The sequence below is a fragment of the Anser anser genome (genome assembly GCF_964211835.1).
Source record: "Anser anser genome assembly, chromosome: 3".
Classification (NCBI taxonomy): Eukaryota; Metazoa; Chordata; class Aves; order Anseriformes; family Anatidae; genus Anser; species Anser anser.
The window spans coordinates 85,502,219-85,523,058 of NC_139722.1; the positions used below are offsets into that span (position 1 = coordinate 85,502,219).

Genomic DNA, 20,840 nt, shown 5'->3' on the forward strand with positions numbered 1-20,840 from the left:
TTGTGTTGGCAATGTTCAAGACAGAATTACAAATGGATGCTCAAGGTTTGTCTGAGAAACTATGGGATCTGGGGATAAAAGGCTTCTGAACAATTAATGACATTGCCAGTAAAATAAATAGACAGTCATCTGCTAAAACTGGGTATATATAAACACATAACCCTAAACCAAAGTATATATCCTATGAAAATACTAAACAGATTAATATACGATAGGTAGTGCCAAGACAATTGTTTTTATGACAGTAAAAGAACATGCTACAACTATTTTCAAGCAAAGATTATGTACTTAATAGAACCATCAGAGAACAAAAAAACTGTGCGTGGGAAGAAAACTAAAACTGAGACCTGGACTCAGTAGAATACTTCAGAATAGATATCCAAAAAAATTAGAGCCTTAGCTAAGGATAAAAACTTAATGGATTACCAATTCATTAACATATTTACATGCTATAGAAGGCGTTTATATATGTATATATATATATATTATTTTTTTTAACAGGGACACTGACTTTGAAAAGGAAATGACATTGAAAAATCAAGAGGAAATGTAAATATTTTAGAATCCTCACAAGAAAAACAAATCCTAAACACAGTACATCATTACAATTAATTTGTGGAGTATTAAAACAACATAGTAAGCATACCCCAAACTAATTGCAAACAGACAAACTGGCAGAATAAAGCATCCTACCATTATATAATATTTAACTGGAATTCTTTTAAAGAAATAAACCAAAAAGCAGCTGAAATTCATTTCTGTACCAGAGAAGCATGTTTTTAAGATGGAATTACTCATTCTTGGATATCTTCAACTCCTAGAATTTGCTCATCCTATGCAATTAAGAATACGACAACTCTTAGTTGAATGACTTGAAGAGATCAAGTAAGCTCCCAAATACTTGATTTACAGTTAAAACTGTTCAAGTATATTTTCTAAGACAACAAAAGCTCTATTTATGAAAGCGTACTTAGGATGCATATATCAAAACCATTCATGCATCAATGTTTTCTAGTAGAAAATATTTAATAGGTGAGTTGACAGCTGCAGGTAAAAATACTGGCTAAAGGATACTGGATTTACATTTACTATGCAAATAACAGGAGGAAAACCATAGATTTCTGTGAACAAGAACTAGAGTTTACACCAATAATGAATTCTGAGTGCAGTAGACAGAACTTACACTGTATAATACCATCCTTTTGTTCAGTGATGGACTTCCCTTGTACCACTGAAGTCTTTGACAAGATTTTCACTGGCTACAACAGCGCAGGATGAAGGCAGTAATAGAGTAACAAATGACACAGTCAGGTGAGTTTCTTGGAGCAAGGATTGCTGTACTGTGACCAGTGAAAAAGTAAATGAGCTTTGACACTAAAATCATCTGTGTTTCAGGTCAGACCATAGCTGATCAGCTGTGCACTGACACACTGTAAAAAGCACTGAATACTCAACCTAGCTGAGGTAATGTTTTATAAGGAGATATTATATATATATATATATGTATGTATATGTATATATATATAAAGCAACTATCACCATATTGATAAACACTCTTTGGAAGAACTCTGATGGCAGGGGTAAGAAGAGGAGTTGGCCTGTTAGTACCTCAACGCTTCTAATTCCAGTCAATTCTCAAAAAAAGCCAACTCACCTTGGCCACCCTCCTTACCAAAATTTCCCATGATTGATACCCAACTAGCTTTTTGGAAGAATTATTTGTGATCTTCAAATCACCTTGAACCTTATAAGTGTCTTAAGACTGTACAGCCAAGCCCATCTAAGAAGGGTAAAGTGCACAGTGACCACTGTCAAATTAATTGTTCCATCAAAAAGCACTAAGTAAAAGGCTTTAGCTCTGCTATGCTCTATTGCATGCAGATACATCTTCAATAACTGCCCCGTGGGAGTTTATGGATTCTCCATGACCCCTGCAGAAACACATTGACTTCTTCCCTGCAAATTCTATTAGAATCGGTCCCTGCAACACTGCCCACAATAATCAGGAACAAAGAGCTTGATTTATGGATAGGCATTCTGTTTTAGGCTAACTCAATGCAATATAAAATAGATAACGGTATGTGATGGCTACTTAGAAAAAACGAAGTCAGCTGCATCCTATTCTATCACAAATTAGAAAAGAAGTTTTAAATCTCTAATTTAAAAAAAAGGACAAGGAAAGGTGAAAGTAAAGAGTTTTCCCTACATATTGGCCTTTTGCAAAGTACCAGGATCCACACACAGAAGAAACTATAAACAACAGAAGGCAAATACAGTCATCCTAATATTTTTATTTATTTATTTATTTCAAGTTCACTTAGAACAAAAAGCATCTGTTTGACAGGATTTTAATGTCCGTAATAGGAACAAAACCAATCAAATGTGTCATGGGCTAACCCTTCTTCAGAGAACTGGAAGCCCCAGTCAAGGACACAATGATACTTCTTGCATTTCCTCACTGTTAATGGACAACATTCAGCTAAAAATATTTAACACTATTCAGTTCAGATCAAAATTTTAAGACATTTAGACTGACAAGCAACCAAAAATCTTTACAAGAATAACGTAAGACATCTCATGAGAGAGAACACCGGTACAGCAAAAACATTAAACTTCAAGTATTTCTTTTCCATTATCATCATTTTGCTTCTGCATTTCTATAGTTTGGCTCCAAGCATCCAAGTAGTTCTAAATATAGGAACCACTTCCATAATTTTTAAGTATAGAAACTACTTTCATAATTATTGAAGTTGGATCAAGATCTGCTGGAAATAGTTGTCAAATGATGAGCAGAACAAGTTCACAGAAAACAAGCAGATTAAATTATTAAGCCATATGTCACACTTGCAGTACGTGGGACAACACAAGCAAAAAATACATCAGCTATCCAATTTTTTGTGGCAATAAAATAGCGGCTGAAAATAACCCATAAGAACACTAAAAGTTCAGGAGGTTATGACAAAGGTTTTAGATCTCAGGATGGGTCTGTTCATAGGAATGCTTATGGAAAACAGGACAAAATAATACTAACTGCAAGAGGCAGGCAGACTATCAAAACCATTCAACATTTTCTAGTTTCAATGCGCTTTGCCAACTATTTGAGGCCACACAAATTTAATCAGGTTTCCAAGACAAAGATATTTTGAACACATGAACTAGATACCAACATACAAACTCTGGAGGAGTTCAAAAGCCAACGCAGAACCTGAAGGGAAAACTTTGAGAAGTCTCACCCACAGGAACGATGCGCCTGCAATGCAAGTATTCAACTTGCAAATTTTACCTGAGCTGACAATGACACACAGTGACTCCACTATCTTGATGACAGAACCCATGTGCTGCTTTGTTTTAAACCAACACAACCTCTCTCCCCAAGTACCTGCATTAGCTACACCGTAGTTGTATCCAGAAAACAACCCATCTCCCCAAGACTACAGAAAAATCCACGCACCTCACTGAGCATGTAAATATCTAAATTGCCACCATCCCTACTGCTGAGTCAGGATGGGTCTTGCAACCAGGCTTGTGTCACTGCAGCTCTATGAATCCAAACTCATTCCTCTAAAGCAGGTACATCTAGAACTTGGAATGAACGCATCAAAAAATCACATTCATGTAGATACAGCAGTGGGCAGGAAGCCACATATTCGCAGACCATTTTTCTTTACAAAGAAATCTTACAGGTTTGTTACCAAAAGTTGTAGTACCAGGATGAATGTAAGTGTACCCATCTGAAAAATTTGACACTTAGCCTTAGCTTGGCAGTGCACGGGTACCTACTTGCAAAAAAAAAAAAAAAAAACCATCTTGGGGGATCTGACCAGCTCACTGCCATCTTTTGGCTACCCATAAAGAAGGCATAATTTTTGAAAAACTTTTCTTGGAGCATGCAATTAAAAAAAATGAGCTCACTACTATGCTTCTTTAGACTCCTTAACGTTGAGCAACTGAAGTGAGTGCAGTGGAAAAAAACAAAAGCAGCTAAAAATTGTTACTTTGGGGAAAAAAAGAAAAATCGAATAGTGGTTTTAGTAGACTAAAAGGTTAGGCTTTCTGAAAAATTCTTATGTTAGGCTAACTCCAAAGGCAAACCAAGGTTATATGTCAGGTTTTCTCCAAACGCATTGGTTGAAAATAAAAATCACATTTGTTAAGCATTTTCTTGTTTATCACCGAGACCTTTTATTAGAACAACGTTTTCCTACTCTTTGCATTTTTATTTCAGCCATCCGAAGTTTTCGTTGACTATACTCCCAGGTTAAAAACATACCTAAGTCAACCTCTCCTCAGAAGTAAAACATTTGTGTTGGATAACAATGCAAAAAGTCTTTTGGAAATAAAGGCATGACTGCTGCCATCTGCGTGTCAGTACAGAAATCAGCAGTCATATTTCATGGGGCGACATTTTCTCCTCCCAATAACCTAATTTAGTTTCAGATGAGTTTATTGTATACCCGGACCCAAAAGATTGTCTTTAAATAGCCTCTCCCAACCGTTCCCCTTCCCTTTGTCTTCAGACCATGCTGATCCCCATGGATGCTCACGCCACTGGGCTGCTGCCTGTGCTCACCAGAACAACTGCTCCCTGCAGCAAGGTGACATCAACCAACTTCTCAGCCACCGGGAAGCAACAGCTTTGTCAAAGGACAAGCCAGCACACATCTGCTTTCCCTAAGGGATAACTTCGGCCTCAGGCCCCCTAAAAGCCAAGCCCCTGAGGCAAGCAGCACCTTGCCCCTGGACAGGCTCCACTTCTGACCCCACAAGTGTTGCTGCCAGGTGACCAGGGGCAAAGCACCAGCAGTGCCACAGGGCATGAGAACCAAAAGGGAACGCAGCTCCTGGTGGCACTTGGGGCTGTAACCCAGAAAAAGCTCTGCACAGAGCACCCAGGACACCCTACCTTAGCACTGCCTGAACAGCTTCACTCGGTATGTGAGTAAAACACAGCACAGCAAGAGCAGCTGCTCTGATCTCCCCTTGTCCTGGGGTATAATGAAGATGCATGCAATCTTCCTGCAGGAGGAGAAGGAGGGATGGATATTTGCTTTCAAGCATTTGCCACGGCTGAATGAGGCTGGACAATAGTTACACTGCACAATTGGGAAGCATTGCTCCTCGTGGACAGTGTTAGAAACCACAATTGCATATAATATTTATGCTTACTGTAGACATAAATCAAAATTCAACTTTCTGTTGATGAGCCTTTGTGAACATACACATATGTAAAATAGATGAAAAGCCTAATGGGAAGCAAGGAAAAAATAGTTTAAGTGTCGTAAATCTTGTTCCAATAACTACAACATTTTTAGAGGAAGGTTCCCCAGAAAATACTGATATAGAAGCCATTACCATACCACATACCAAGCCTCACAGTAAATTTCACCAAGTTACAAACTGTTTCAGGGCCTATCTCCACCATATTACATTGTAGTACACAGTGCCAGCAGCCACCTTACCACCATAATAAAGCTTGTTCCACCAAACGCACACCATATTTATTCGTTCAATAGATCATCAGTAACTGTAAAATAAAAATCAAGACTGCTTTTTCCATTTAAGCTAACAGTTTGAAAACAACTTCTAAAAAAAAAAGAAGAAATTATTTAGACTATTAAAACTGTCTCCTATTTCAGCTATAAAGTAAGCTTAGGAGAACATACTGTTCTTCCAGTTAAAATCTTTCCCACTTTTTATGGCATAAGAAGCAGATATACACATAGAAATGTAACAAAAGTGAACAAAATGCATTTTGGGAAATTACTAACTCTAGAAAACATACAACAACTTTCTGCTCTGTCTTCATTACAAGTCCTGAGAGCAGACATTTGCAGGAGTGAGTCCACAGAGGCTTTGTTCTTCCTGACTGGGAAGTCGCATCCCCAGCAGCAAATGTTTTGTTTATATGTCTAGGACAAACTTGACTTTATAGGAACAAGCCTGGGTGAAACTGGTGGTCATTTACTTCCACCAGTTAAAATGAATATTAAGGACCCATCACAAGATGAAGTCACAATACCCGTGCAGTTAAAAGCTACTGAAACTTTGGGACAAGACTAGAAACGTTTGTAAGCTGAGGAAAGTTTTCTAGCCCCATCTGCTTCCATGGTGGGCAGGATGGCAGGTGAGGAGGTTTCTGCTGCAGAGACCTGATGGAAAGCACAGACTAGGATGATGTGATTAGGCCTGCAATAGCCGATTTCACACTGTCTTACAGCAGAAATTCTACACAATGAGCTTACTTACACGTGCATTGCAGTTTGCAGCTACGTTATTACCTGCGATAAACAGATAACCATTCATTAGCTTCTGCGTAACAAACAACTGGCAAGCTATTTCGTGCCTGGAAGAATTTATAGCAACAGGGAGAAAGGTAACGCAGACTGGGTGACTTTGTATCTGGAAAATAAAATGGATATTTCAAATGCTGTTACCTTCCTCTTTACGATACATTGACACTGAGATGTCCCAAAAAAGGACACTTTTAAAAAGGATCCTGATGTGCTACCCAGCAGGAAAGCAAACAATCTTTCAATTAATAAAAACAGCTATTAGTAAAATCCTCTCCAGTACAAATGAATTTTAATAGTTAAAACCAAGAAGAACATATGAGAACGAGCTCCAAATACACGCTTCACAAGCGGTCCTAACAACAAGGGTCATAAACTCGTATGTGTACAGACAGTTACAGCTCATAAGACTCCAAAGGGGGACATTAGAAGAAAAGAAAATTAGAAATTAATAAGTCCACAGTACAGTCTCTCTGAACAGACCAAGCCTGTTTCCCAAGTCAGAACTCCCATGGCAATTTCGAAGGACAACAGAATGGGCTCCATAATTATTTCTGAAGCAGTTGGGAGTTGTGTACATCATTTCATCTGTTCCAAAGCTGGTCTATAAAGGAACAAAAGCTGGGGGAAAAAAGCTTACAACAGCTCCCCCCTCCCTCCCCCTCCCCCCCCCAACAGAAAGCCAAATACCACTGTATTTTGTGCATACTTCACGGTGACATTGCTGTGAGCTACCTGTTCAAAGGCAGAGTATGTCCTTTGACATCTCAGTTCCTCCTGAGATTCAGACACAAGGGGCTAAAATCTCAGGTTTGAAAGAGCATTGAGCACCACAGGTAACACTCGCATCCATTGCCGCTGACCATTATACCCACGTGCTCTTCCACCAACAAGCAGCACACCCCTGCTGCCGCTGTGCCCTCAGCCCCAGGCTGTGTCTCCAGCTACACACCTAGCTTTCCTGTTCCCAGCCCACAGCTCTCCCCATCAAATAGAGGCATGGTTTCCCACTTCCCACCCAACGCCCAGTTCCCTCCGCACCAGGTTCCATACAAGCTTCCCAGCAAGAGGACCTGTTCATTTAGGATGCCTCTAGCCTCTCCTCACAGTGCTTTGCAACTTCTCTAAATTCCAGTCCTGGGCAGAAAGTACAAATCTTTCTAGAGCTGCATTTTCCACTTTCCTTTTGTTGTTTTAGATGCTCTCATTAGCCACATAGAGGGGCCAAAGCCGTGCCAATCTGGTAACTCTCCAGGGAAAATATGGTCTGTACACACCACCTTTCAAAGTCTTTCTGCTGAGATTTCTACACATGCAGGCACAAATCAGAAAGCATGTTTCCCAACCCTTCATACCGTATGTTGTTACTTCAGCTTTGAGCCACCAACACTTCTTGATTTGTTAAGTGATTTGTATCGCAGTATCATCCATGGCAGACCACTATTTTTAAGGCCTGACAGGTTCTTCCCTCAATCAATTTTTTCCTGAAATATTTAATATCCTTTCCACTTTGGGCAGCTCTCTAGGTTGCACCTACTGAGCCCTGGTAAACAATTTTTCACACCAACGTTCCCTTTGGTCTGTTGTAATTTAGATCCCATTGGCCCCTTCCCTGCTCTTCTATGGTATCAGTTAAGCTTCTTTTCATTCCATACAGGCACTTTTTTTCTTGGCCTAAGGACAAGCAAGTTCCATAGCTTTTGAAGCTGTAAGGAACCCTCATGATTTAGCACAATAATATTCTGATCTGGCAAATTGCACACGCCATAAAGTTTCACACAGGAAAGCTCTCAGCTCCAGTATAACAGGGACACATTTTGGCAATTTTAAAGAGCTCCATTAATTCTAAATGTACGTATAAACCTGTTGGTGTTGGACTTTCTCCTCTCAGTACTAGGAGATTTACAGCAGATTCACCATCTGCTGCCTACAATCACTGTTTAAGATGCTCAGGTGGGCTACAGATCAAATACTGCCCTTAAGGTGATATACAAGTGTACAACTCAACTTTTTTTCTTATTTTGCCTACTATCAGCAACTTCTAAGTATATGGGTGAACAATAAATTTCAAATCTCTCAGATTAGTAAGCAATGAAAAGACCTTACCCAAATTCATAGGAGATGCCTGTGTCAAAACATGGACTCTAACCCTCCACTTGTGTATCTGAATACAAGGTCATCCTTCACCTGCTCTATTCCTCAAGCATCCATTAAAACGTCCCTATCAGCTAAGAAAGTCATCTGTACACATGAGCAAGGTGAATTAAGACAGAGCTCTACCACTTACTGCTTTGACTGTCCACCTACCCCAAGCTCTGTTTGAAAGCTGTCCGTAAAGGCTTCGTCTGGTGGCAGAAAGGAAGAAAACTGACAACTGGTCCTTACAAGTGGGAATCTTACAACGGTCTCTCCAGATAAAAGCACAAAACTAAGTACAGGGATGTTTTAACATCACAAAGGGAATTTCCATAAAGGCAGTAAAGAACAGCAGGATAAGCCTTGCCTGAAACACATCAATAACCACACCATAAAAATAAAGCTATTTAGACCTTCATAATCCCAGTAACTTCCTAATCAGTGAAAAGTTGGTTGAATACTTATTTCAGCACAAGCACACCATCTTCTACACATTCATTTATTTTTAAAATTCATTTGTTAATCCAGAATACTATAATTAAATCAGTAGAAGTGAATCCAGCCTGGGTAACATTTTACATATTTGCAACAGGATTCTCCAGTACATCCAGTAGAAAGGTAAGGTCAGTAAAAACAACCCCACCCCAAGTTTCCACAGGGTCTTTGAAGGGGCCCAATTGTTTTACACATAATACTGAGCATGTTCACACTCCTTTTAGCATTTCATTTAAAATCTAGATTAGTTTTTGCTTATTAGACCATGCAATGAGGTACTAACCACATCGAATAATTAGTGTAATGCAATGAACATGACTGCCAAAGCAGCAAAGGCTGTTAAGGGGCAGCAAAACCCACATATGAGCAATATGCAGACTGCACGGCTGACAAAATGCTAGCTATCTAGTAGCCGTGACAAGATGAACTTTCTCTGTAATTGGGATGCTAAATAAGACCCTTATAACTGTCCTGCTATTATTACGCCTGACGTGATGCTTTTTAGTGCTAATCTGCACAACTCATCTATTGTCCCAGCCATGGAGAGTAACATTCTTGGAATAAGAGATCCTGTTCTGTACTTATCTGAGGGGAAAAAACAAACACTACAGTCTTTAGAAAAAGCCCAAAATTCTGTAACAGATTTTACTTAAAATGAAATATGCTTCATTGCTCTCTTTTACAACTGAAACCATGCATTTCTTATGTAGATTACCACACAGCCTCTTTTCCCTCCGGGGCAAAAACTTCAGATAAATCTATCATCACATGCAGAGTTTCATAGACTATTCCAAAAAAATGTTTCTATACCCATTCCGTCTGTTGTACATCAATAGTAACTAATAAGACAGCTTTAATATGACAAGTGGATACAATTTGTAAATAACTGAGTAGTCAGACTCATTTGCTAAAACAGACACTTAGGAACCTAAATAGCTGAGGAGAAAGTGGTTGTCTGTGCCAATTCAGTTTTTAGTTTTTCATCTGGTTTTGCTTCTTCAGAAATCTGGACTGAGACACGTTCAACAGCTGGAGGACTTGGAGCCAATGCACTGCAGAACCCGAAGAGAGCTATACAGAGTACAGATTCACAGCAATACTCAACCGATGCATAGAATGGCTAGATCCAGAGGTTGATCAAAAGAGTCTCAGCTTCTTTCAAAGGAAATTAAATGCATGGCATTAGCCTGGCATAAACCTCTCTCATCCCATATGATATTCAGTAAAGTTTCCTTGCGCAGTGACACGCAAAGCAGTGCTTCAATTCACTCCTCCTACAAGGAGGATATACGGGGGCCCCAAGAATATATTGATGGCAGTGGAAGGAAGGGCAAGATGCAAAGAAATGGGAAAGGTAAAGCTTATGTCCTTTATGTCTCTCAAAATTTGTCTGAATATTGGTAGCTTGCATACTTGTGGCATTCACCTCTAGAAGTGTGCCTGCAGTGGTAAAGTGTCCCTCCACAGTGACATTTGGAACCAATGGGATTTACAAATACATTCCTGTTAGAAAACATAAATAAAGAGTACTATTGTTATAAAACAATTTAGGATTCAAAAAAAAAAACAGGATAGCACTACAATTTGAACTTGTACGCTAAAGTGAGACGCTTGCAATCTTTTCTTGACAAAAAAACACACACACGAGTTTCTGGCCACTGAACAAAGATCTTACACAGGAAACATACACAGTTGATTTCACACTCAACTTTTCAACATTCCCCAGGACAAAAGCATCTTTCCCCCCTCCAGGGCAATGCTTCATCAATGCACACAGACGCTGCAGGAGCACCCAGACACCCAGGCCTCCCCCAGCAAAGCCAGGGGTTGAGTTTCCTCCCTATCAGCAGCGGAAATGGGAACTGCAACACACGAGTGTCAAGGAGACATTTTGCTTCAAAAAAATACTCAGCCTTGAATTTTGCTTAAGCTTGAGCAACCAAGCTAGTCACAGGATGGGCCCTGAGCTGAAGGCAGTTAGTAGGTAAGATGACAAACGGGAAAGGTAAATATTTTATGAACAGGGGATCATAGCTCGACTTAACACAGGAACTAAGCACTGGCATTCAACAGTTGTGCCGCTTGGCACAGACCCTACAGCCACCAGGACACCCTTGAGCATGAGTCCAAGGCCTACGTTGATCTCCAAGCAGAATCACCTGCTCAGCCACAGAGGTGCACTGGAAGAACGGCGATCACAGCGGGTAGCACAGCCCCTGAAATCAGTAAGATCAGTGACAGAAATAATGTCACAGAAGGCACTCCTACATAGCCAAGATGTTAACCAAAAATAATCTCCTCTTTGTAGTAAGAAAAAACTCCACGTGTCTGTGGTGTTTCTTCTACCAAGTTGAAGCTAGTGTTAGGAAATGCTTCTGGGAAAGGAAAACGTGGCAGAACCAGAACAGGATGGGTGAAGAAATAAACCTTACCCCGGGACAGGGTTAGCCAGGACTGTCCCAGGCTACAAAGCAGAAAGCATCCTCCCCCTACAAAAAGCCAGGCGGTCCCACAATCCTCAAAGTCCCCTTTCTCTTGCAGGCCCACCCCTGTAGGAGCTTGGAAGTTCCCCTCACCGCCCTTTTTATGGTTTCACTTCCATTCCTAGAGCACCAGGCTAAAGGCTAGCTGCCACTAGAAGGAAAGCCCTGACTGCCTGACCTTCCCCTTTCCTGCAGGGGCCACTTCAGCCCCTCTCCCCCTCAGCAACACCTCAACCGAAGGACACTGACAGATGTATTTATGCATTTATGTTTGGTAAGCTATGGTTCTGCCTTTCTAGCTCCCTCACCTATATGATTTTGACCATCTCAGAACAACTGGTGTAACTAGTTATGAACAAGACTGTCGATGCTCCAGGGGAGAAAAGTTATCCCATTCACCGTATGGCCACAAGCACGTGGTGGCTTTGGAGTACAACCACGATGGATGCAGCCACCAACAGCTAAATTCCAATGCCTACGGGCAAGATGTCATTGATAGTTCCTAAAGAACTTAAATTCTCTCACGCAGTGTAGAACTTGAAGCAACTTTTCCAAAATTAAGAAAATCTCAGGAGATATCTGAAACTAGTTTTGTCACTACATATGTTAAGCCAGAAGTTATCCATATTTTAATCATTTATGTTTTCCCTTACAGGGCTCATTTTAATTCTGTACTTGCACAATTACATTTTACCCTAAGAAAATGAATACTAAAGACAATTCAATTCACAAACCTATTCTGGTGGCTTTATCATCTGCTACAAGCCGAGAACATTCCTGTGGAGCGTATTATTTAAAACAATAACATTATGGACTGCACTGTGCAGAGAGGCAGTGTAATACCAGGTGTGCACTGCAGATCCATAGTAAAGCCTAAATTCATCTGAATTTACAAGACTGCAACTTAAATTGTCAGTCACAGCGTGACAACACAACAATTTTGATATAATGCCTTTCAAATTACAGATTGCTACAAGCACGAAAATTATACAGGCAGAACCACAACATCGTAAGATCTTTAGGGACTTTCAAGGCACGTCTGAACTTGAACGTTTGGTTTCCATAAATGACAGACACTGCAATAAACACTTGACCTAGGAGAATTTGTTTTGGTAATGTCTCTGCCTTTCCAATTTCTCCTTGGACATTATGAAGAGGGGCAACAGCAGGCTGGCAGCAGAAGGCATTAACAGCAGCCTCGAGCCTGCAAGGCAGGGGATGAAGGGAAGGACACGGGCAGGGACCCACCTTGCCTAAAGCATGCCCAGAGCATCCGAAGCTGTACAGAGGAGTGCAGCAAGAACCGAAATACTGCCAAAAGGAAAGGAGAGGGTTTACAGCAAACATGACCTGAATTACCTTCCCAAAGCGCACCTCAAAGAGGAAAAAAAAAAAAAAAACAAGCAACCTGTCAGACAAGGAAAACACAGACCACAGGATACGCCTAGCAGGAACATGGCAAACTCCCTGGCCACCCCAAAGGGTGCTGCAAGGGAGGCAAAGTCATAGGGTAGGTCAAGAGAATTACCATGAACGCTGCCACAAATACCGCATTTTCCATCTTCCCCACCTTGGTGGAGTCTGCAAATATTCCATCAGATGCTAGCTTTATTCACGTAGAAAATGCAGTTTAGAGCATTTTCTGGAGGAGGTGCTGCAGGGAAGGGCACTTGATGGTCTGCTCTCTTCACTCTTCCTTGCAGATTTTCTTGGCAGCACATGACAGCAGCATGAAAGCCACCCCTCCCATGGCTCCAGTTGGTATTAAGACAAAAAAAAAGCAGGTCTCACTAACAGTAAGGTCACTTTACTATTGCAGTAAAATGACAAGGGGAAGGGAGAGCATCTTCTAAGGAAAACGTTACTTCTAGGGGTATTGGTCATTCAGCTACAGACAGAAATGCTCGTGCTGCTGGCGGTGGTGTGATTTTTCAAGCCTTGGGAAACTTCCTCACACATCTGCAGTGAACCTGAAGTTCTGACACACTGCATAGCTCGCGTGTCACCTACACTTGTTTCACATCCTTGGCCCTTGCTCCACATGAGAGCAGACAGAGCAGGGAACAATAGCCCTGCAATTCCACTCCTAAGTGACTAGTCAGAAATGCTCAATCGAGTTTGAGCATATAATTCCCAGGATTATCCTACTCTGGAAGCACAAAAATATAACTGCTTCTAATGGCCACCCTATTTCCATTTTCAGTCTGGAAAGACCACTGTGACTACCACTAATCTGATACACACAGTTATAACAACTCCTCTACATCCTACAAAGTCACGTGTTGTGAGAACTACTGGAAATCTCAAACTCTGACTGACGATCAAATGACAAAACACACCAGACTTCTCACATCTCAGAAATTTTATTGCCAACAATCTCACAGCACCAGATCATGTTAACCAACAGTCCTAACTAGACATTTTTTTCCTCTCCAGATACATTTACAAAAGGTGCAGTCATACAAAAATACCTTTTTTCTTTTAAGAAATAAAAAATTCTGAACAGCCTCTGACCCTAACCATGCAAGAAACATCTTGGTTCATTTCACGGTCTATGTCATACATCACACATTCTCAGATATTTACATTTCTTAAGTGTCACTTTCCTGTAAAGGCATAAACAGAATAGCATTTGGGAGTAGGCTGGTGTGCCCTGTTTTGCAGCTTCCTCTGAGACAGACTCCAGCAAGCTTGTTTATTTGTTCCCAGCTGTCAACCAGAATTTAAGCTCTCTTGCACTGAATTGTTGTAAAAGCAAAACATTACATGCCATAACACAACACAATGTTTTATAAAAAGCAATCAAACCAAAAAGGAATAACTGGTTTTTAATCCTCATTTTGACTCCCATTCTATAACAGGCTGAGTATATTTTTAATGCAAGGTATGAGGGTCAGACCAAGCAGTGCCATCCCTGCCATGTATTTTGAGGGAAAGTCAATCAGCACGGATTAATGGCCAATATGACATTGATTACACAGAGGAATAAAACTCTGCCAAGCACCGAGATATCGTTTCTGTATTCACTTCCCAGACAAGGAACATCTTTAAAATCTATGTTCAGATTTAACAAGCTGAGCAAACTAAGCAACACCACCAAATAAAATGGATAGCATGATTAAACTCAGGGATGATAAATCAATGTGGGCAAGCAAACTTGGCAGTTCAGTTTTCTGATGTTAAAGGTCAGTACAGACATTTTGTTAAACCAGGAAGTAATGGGCAATATCCAGATTTTAATGGAACCGCTGTCTGATTAATTACATAAAGCAAATTCTAATAAATGATGGGATTAAACAAAACAGAATATTAAAAATAACTAATAGAAGAAAAAAGGCCAAATTAGTCTTCACCAAACTTTAAAAATTATATAAGAATATATAAGAATGAGGTTACTAATCACTCTGATGAATAAGATCCACAAGGAAAGAGCAAGCACAGCTCCCATGAAACAAAAGCTTGCTTTCATAGCTTGCTCAAGGAGGACATCAATGCACAGATGAGTATATAATTGTGCAAAGGCTAAAAAATAGCTATGTTGTCAGGGACTGGAAAAAAGGTCCTTTTATAGACTGATAGCCACATAAAGAAAACAGAGGAAGGAAAAAAAGGCTCTTAACAGTCACTTTCCAAAGCAGAAGAAGGTGATGGAGGTCTCCAGGGATTGCTGGCAACTAGCTTTACTCAACATCTTTATCAACACCCAGCAGAACAGAAAACACAATGAAGTCCCCTAGTTTGCAGATGAAATTAAGCTGTCTTTGCGTAACTCAATCCCCTGCTGTATAAATCTGTACTGAGCTGTTCTGACACTGAACCCACCTTAGAGGCACATGGGAAGAAGCCATACAGGAAGTCTTTAATAGAAGAGAAGGAATTTTTTCTGTTGCTTTCCCCATCGAGTTGTTGGAAGAAGATGCCAACCAAATTTTGTCAGATTTGGATAAAGGCACAAACAGCACGCTTTAGCAAGGCATCACCTCAATTTCTACAGATGCTCCTTGGCAAAGAAGGTACGGCCACGCAACACTGTCACGTGTGCTCTCAGCGCGTCTTCCATGTAAATGCAAACTGACAAATACTTCTTTATCAAAACTTACATTTTTGATCAGATCTTTACTATGTACCCAACTTCAGGGCATTATATTTTTTATTTGCTAATGTGATATTATTTGAATGAACTACACTATCATATTAAATCAGCCATAACAGAACATTTTGGACCAGCCTCCTAGCAAAACTAGCATGAACCTAGACATCAGAAAACACAGGACTAACTCTGGAGTGAGAAGAAACTGCAAAAGTGGAAATAATTACTAATATCTGCCACCTGCTCTACACATCAGAAGGACCTAATAACACTGACCAAAAAAATTTAACTGCACTATACAAATACTACCAACAGGCCAATAAAGCGAGGAAGGAATATTACGATTTCCACTAGCAGGTGTAGGAAGTAAATAAATAAAACCACTTCATTGTTTTAAATTCTCACTGCTACTCACTTTAATTTAGATCAGGCCAAATGGAGCTACAGCAGCAGCCGGGCTGTCCTCTCTGAAGCAGCCTGCCCCCAGCAGGCATCCCCCCTGACTCAAAGGACTCAGCCAAGGCCACAGAGCAAGGCAGGCAGACAGCAAGCAGCCCTGGCCCTACACCAAGCCTAGGCCACGCTGCTGCCTCCCAGCACGCACCCCAGAAACACGTTTGCACCTTGCCACCCGTCTTCTGGCCCAGCCAGCACCTCCCACACAGCCAGGAGCTGCGACCAACAGCACTTGCTAACACAAGCTGGGAGGCAAAGTCAGTACAGAATTGCACGTCATAGCCTCAAATATTCACTCATATACAGTAAAAATGATAAATGCCAAGTCAATTTCAAGCAACACTTTTTTTTTTTTTTTTAGAATTTGTGTTCCTGTACTGCCCCCTAAAGATCAGAATGAAAAAACAGGAAAAGTTGTACCCAAGGCAACTTATCCGTAGTCCTAGAAGTGAGCAGTCACTGCTTTTCTCCTACTTGGCTTTCAATAAAGATCATACTGCATATTAAATGAAAAGCAGAGCCATGAAACAGTTCAGTTTCACATCCTACTTCAGCAGGTACAGGCTATTTTTTTTTTCCAACTTCCATGTGTGTAAAAAAAAAAATTATGACTACATATATCATTAGTTTAATAACATCTCTTGAATAAGAAACTGCTTATAATTCGATAAATAAGAAAACCTGTTTGCAGTTTTGATCTACTAACTCTTCACAGCCAGCGCACGCTTTGCGATGGAATCTGAATGGTGGTAAATTACTCCAAGTTTTATTTAACCTGAATTTTCTACTAATACCACTGTTAAAAATAGACTTTCAAACGCACAGCCCTTCATGATACAGCAGGTGGCAGAACCACTATTTCTCCCAACAAACCTCGCCCTGGCTACCCGTCCCTGTCCCAACAGGACGGATTTTCACTGCAGGCTGCTGCCAGCCTCCCCCGAAGCCAGCTGCCTCTCATTGCCTCGAGCCGAGGAGGTGCAGGCAGCCCCCCTCCCGAAGCACTCCGAAATCACGAGTCAGGCTTCACAGAAACATCACCTAGAAATCTTATGTTGTTGTTTGTTTTTAATACCCTGGGGTTGGATGCACGTGTGATCTAGCATATAGCACCAAACTTGTCCCTAGGGACACGGGGATCGCAGCATCACTTCTTTCAGCTGGAGCTGGGAGGCTCTGCGAGGACAGGAAGCAAAGCCCCCGGAAATATGAAAAACTACGCATCAGGTACTTATGAAACAGGGCAGAAACTGGCAACATCAAACTCCTTCTCAACGCCCCGGTGACCACAGACAGGTTTTCACTGCCTATCAGCGCACGTTTCGGTACTAACGCGCAGCCACATCGCTGGCTTTCTCCCACCAACGGGAGCTGGGTTCGCCGGGTGCCCCTGGCAAGGACCCGGGGGCACACGGACGGCGCGGATCCCCGCACGCCTCACACTGCGGTGCGGACAGCGCCGGCTCCCACCTCCCAGCACAGCACCACCGCTGCCCCCAGCCCACCCCGACCCGCCCTCCTTCCCTCTACAGCGGCGGAAGGGGCGGCGCTGGGCGGGCCGCGAGGGCGGCCGCCGCTTTCCCCCGCTCCTCCGTACCTGCGCAGGCACCGCTCGCACACGCCGCCCAGCAGCTCCTTGCTGACCACGTAGGCGAAGGGCTCGGCCCGGTACAGCAGCTCGCCGGGCCGCACCCGCCGCCGGGAGCGCAGCCCGCTGCCCTTCCCCGGGCTGCGGAACCGCTCCAGCGCCGCCGCCTCCATGCGGCCGCCACACAAAATGGGCGGCCCCCGCCGCCGCGTCACGCCGCCTGCGCCGCCATCTTAGCGCCGGCACAGTGGGTGCGCGTGTGTGCGGTGGGGGCAAGGCCGCCTGCCCGTGACACGGCTCCCAGGCGCGATTAACGGCGTGGTTCCGGTCACGACTCACCTTGTGACGCTACACAAAGCGATTATAAGCGTTTTCGTTAATTGCGGCGGGAGTGGCTAATGGCAAATAGGAGTGTGGTGGTTGGGGCTTTTTTCAGTGACTTCATAACTTACAGCTTTTCTTTGTTTCTGTTTTGTTTTGATGGAACTAAGGCACTCATAAAAATTAAAAATCTAATTGCTTGTATGATTAGCAAGGAGTTGGGAAATCCTGCAGCTCCTCTTCTGGCATTCGCAGTTCCAGCAGTCCCACCTCAGGAGACACCTGAAGCAATACTGAAGCTTGCACTGCCACATCAGCCTTGCTCTGCACTGTTCTTGTTTCACCTCAGCACCTACCCAGCCTCAACACTGACACGGATGTGGAAAACGTATATACAGAAATGGAAGTGGCATGAGGACAGGGGGAGGCTGCACACCCACGTCATACGTAGCAGAGAAATGGACCTGGGCTATGTGGGGAGGCAGGAGGCAGCCTCGTCCTGCCGGGGTGGTCTCCTCAGGCCTCATCCCAGGGCCATGTCCCCTATGGGGACACAGGAAACCAGTGCCCCTCCAGCCTGGCCACCAGTGCACTTGAACACACACAGCCTGCCGCATTCTTCAATGTACAACATAGGGAAAATCAAACTCGTTTTGTACTGCCACCCAATGGGTCGTCAGTGTCATCTGGGTCTATGAAGCTTTCATTGTTTTTAAGAGATTACATAAATTACGCTTGCTAAATGTGAACTCTACAGATAGGCTTAGTCTGCTCTTCTTTATTGTGCCTATAGAGGGAGTCAGGGCTTCTGTTTTGGAAAGGAGCACTAAATTGTCCTGCCAAATAACTCTGAAACAGGCCTAACAGTTCTGCCAAACAGCTTTCCGTTTCCAACATGTACTCACTTTTGTTCTTAGTAACAATTATTTTAGTCCTCAAATATTTTCATTCAAGCTACAACAGGCAGAGGTGACAATATGAATATCCAAAACACTGCTACTGGGAAAAAACAAGGTAGATTCCCACCGGAAACAAACAAACAAGCAAAACAAAACAAACAAACAAAAAATCTTTATTCCCACAGAAAAAAAAGTATCCCTTTAGACATTCACTTAAATGCTGCTGTTTTGTACTTTGTTACCAAAACAACTGACAGCAAACTGGTCGTCAGTCACACATATTACTACACTTAAGTGTCCCAAGCAAACTTGTTACAAGTGCTTGATTACAATGATACTGCAAGACAGTTGAGAATTATTCTCAAATATCATTAAAATATCAAACTACTACCTCTGCATTTGGCTTGTATGCTTTACTCCTTCACCTCTCTAGTTTTCTGTGTTTGCCTGTGTATGTTGTTTTGTAGAGCTTCTAAGCAGGCATTACCCAAACCCATAACAAAAACAGTAATAATGTTGGGTATTTCAACATCTGTTTCTGTATCTACAAGTCTAGATATCTCCATCCATAGTTTACACATAAGTCTGCCTACACAGGGCCACTCAATGCTCTTTGAGCAATGGCAAACAATTGAACATCCGACTCAGATGTTTTTGGAAACATCAGTCTGAATTTACTGAAAAGCATAATGATATTGTGGCTTTATATTCCACTACATGGTCATCTAGCACTTGACTACACTTAGTTGAATTAATTCCTATTATTTATTATGTGTTCTTTTACATGACCAAGTCATCCACTGGTCAGACTTCCCAAGAGCTATTTGAAATGCATGACACATTCTGCACAGACGCAGCTGTCAAGGCACGTAGTAGAGGCACTTCTGTGGGAAATACCACTTAATTGTGGCTGATGCTGCTGAATTAGTCACACTTCCTTACTGTTTGTAGATGAGACATTGTAGCAGAAGCCTAGTTTTTCCATCTCAAGACAACACATTTCACAAAACGAATTTACAATAAGAATTGCAGTAATGAAGTGACCCAGACAGCTAAACAAATTCTGATCTTTATTCATTAACATGCCATGCCCATTCCAACCAGCAAGACACAAAACTGGATTTTCTGTGAGCAAAATTTTGCTCAAAATACATAACATTAAGTTATAAATTGGTACAAAACCTGTACCACAAAAGGTATGGAGAAGGTCTCAGAGTAGTTAAAAGCCTGTAAGCACTGACAGATCGTTTATGAACACAGGAATCTTTTGAAGATGTCTCTGTAACGTAGTTGAGCTAGTTAAAATTTGATTTTAAATGTAAAATTAAGAAAAAAAAACTCATTGCAGAAACATTTTAAGCACAAATTCATAATAAATTCCACTCACACGCAGGCAGATTATACCTGTTGATTCTTTACTATGAGCTTCACAAAAAGCTTTCTACTTTTTCGAATCTTCCCTACACATTCACTTCCTTCAGAAGGCAGAACAAGACCCTGAAGCTCATGTCAACATAATTTCTTAGCCAAAAGACAAGAGTTGTAATTGTACTTTATATGAAAAAAAAAAAATCCTCTGGCATAATTGCACAGAAAAACATCTCACATTTTTACAGAGAGGAATGAGTTAAACAGTTCTTAAAATGTTTTTCTCCAGAAGAAAATTTCTGACAAGAACCGTTTAATTTTATTATCACAGACTTCTAAAAACCCTACATAATTATGCTGTTGCATGCCTTCGTTTCCTACTTTTCTTTAAAAATTGATTTTTCTAATTTAATCAGTTCTGGTACAAACGGCTGAATATTCCTGAGTCCATTTGTACATCATGTGCTGGAGACCTGTGTAAAATCAAACAAAATCGCTGCCAAGTCCAATCTGGCTGATGGCTCCTCTTGCCTTCAGAGTGTGATTTTGTAGCAGAAAAATAAAAGTCTTTCCATGTGTATACTACACTGCAGCTGAAACCAGGGGAACACCAGTGCTAATGATAGCATCAGATGTTTGCCATTGCTGTAAAAATAAGACCCAAGAAATAGAGACCAAGACAATAACAGTTCTGTAGAAATGCATCAGGAGCAG

General features: G+C 41.6%; 1 protein-coding gene across 2 annotated transcripts in view; it reads right to left on the minus strand.

Annotated features, from left to right (window-relative positions):
• Positions 1-20,840, minus strand: part of SMYD3 (SET and MYND domain containing 3) — a 379,637-nt gene that overhangs the window by 358,482 nt on the left and 315 nt on the right. Inside the window, exon 2 of one of the 2 annotated variants that reach the window (XM_083830359.1) lies at positions 17,548-20,771. In XM_083830359.1, coding sequence (XP_083686485.1) covers positions 17,548-17,711 — 164 coding nt within the window. In that variant the 5' untranslated portion in view covers positions 17,712-20,771. Of the gene's footprint in view, positions 1-15,226; positions 15,838-17,547; positions 20,772-20,840 lie in introns of those variants that run through there. The other variant, XM_083830360.1, reaches the window with a different exon arrangement.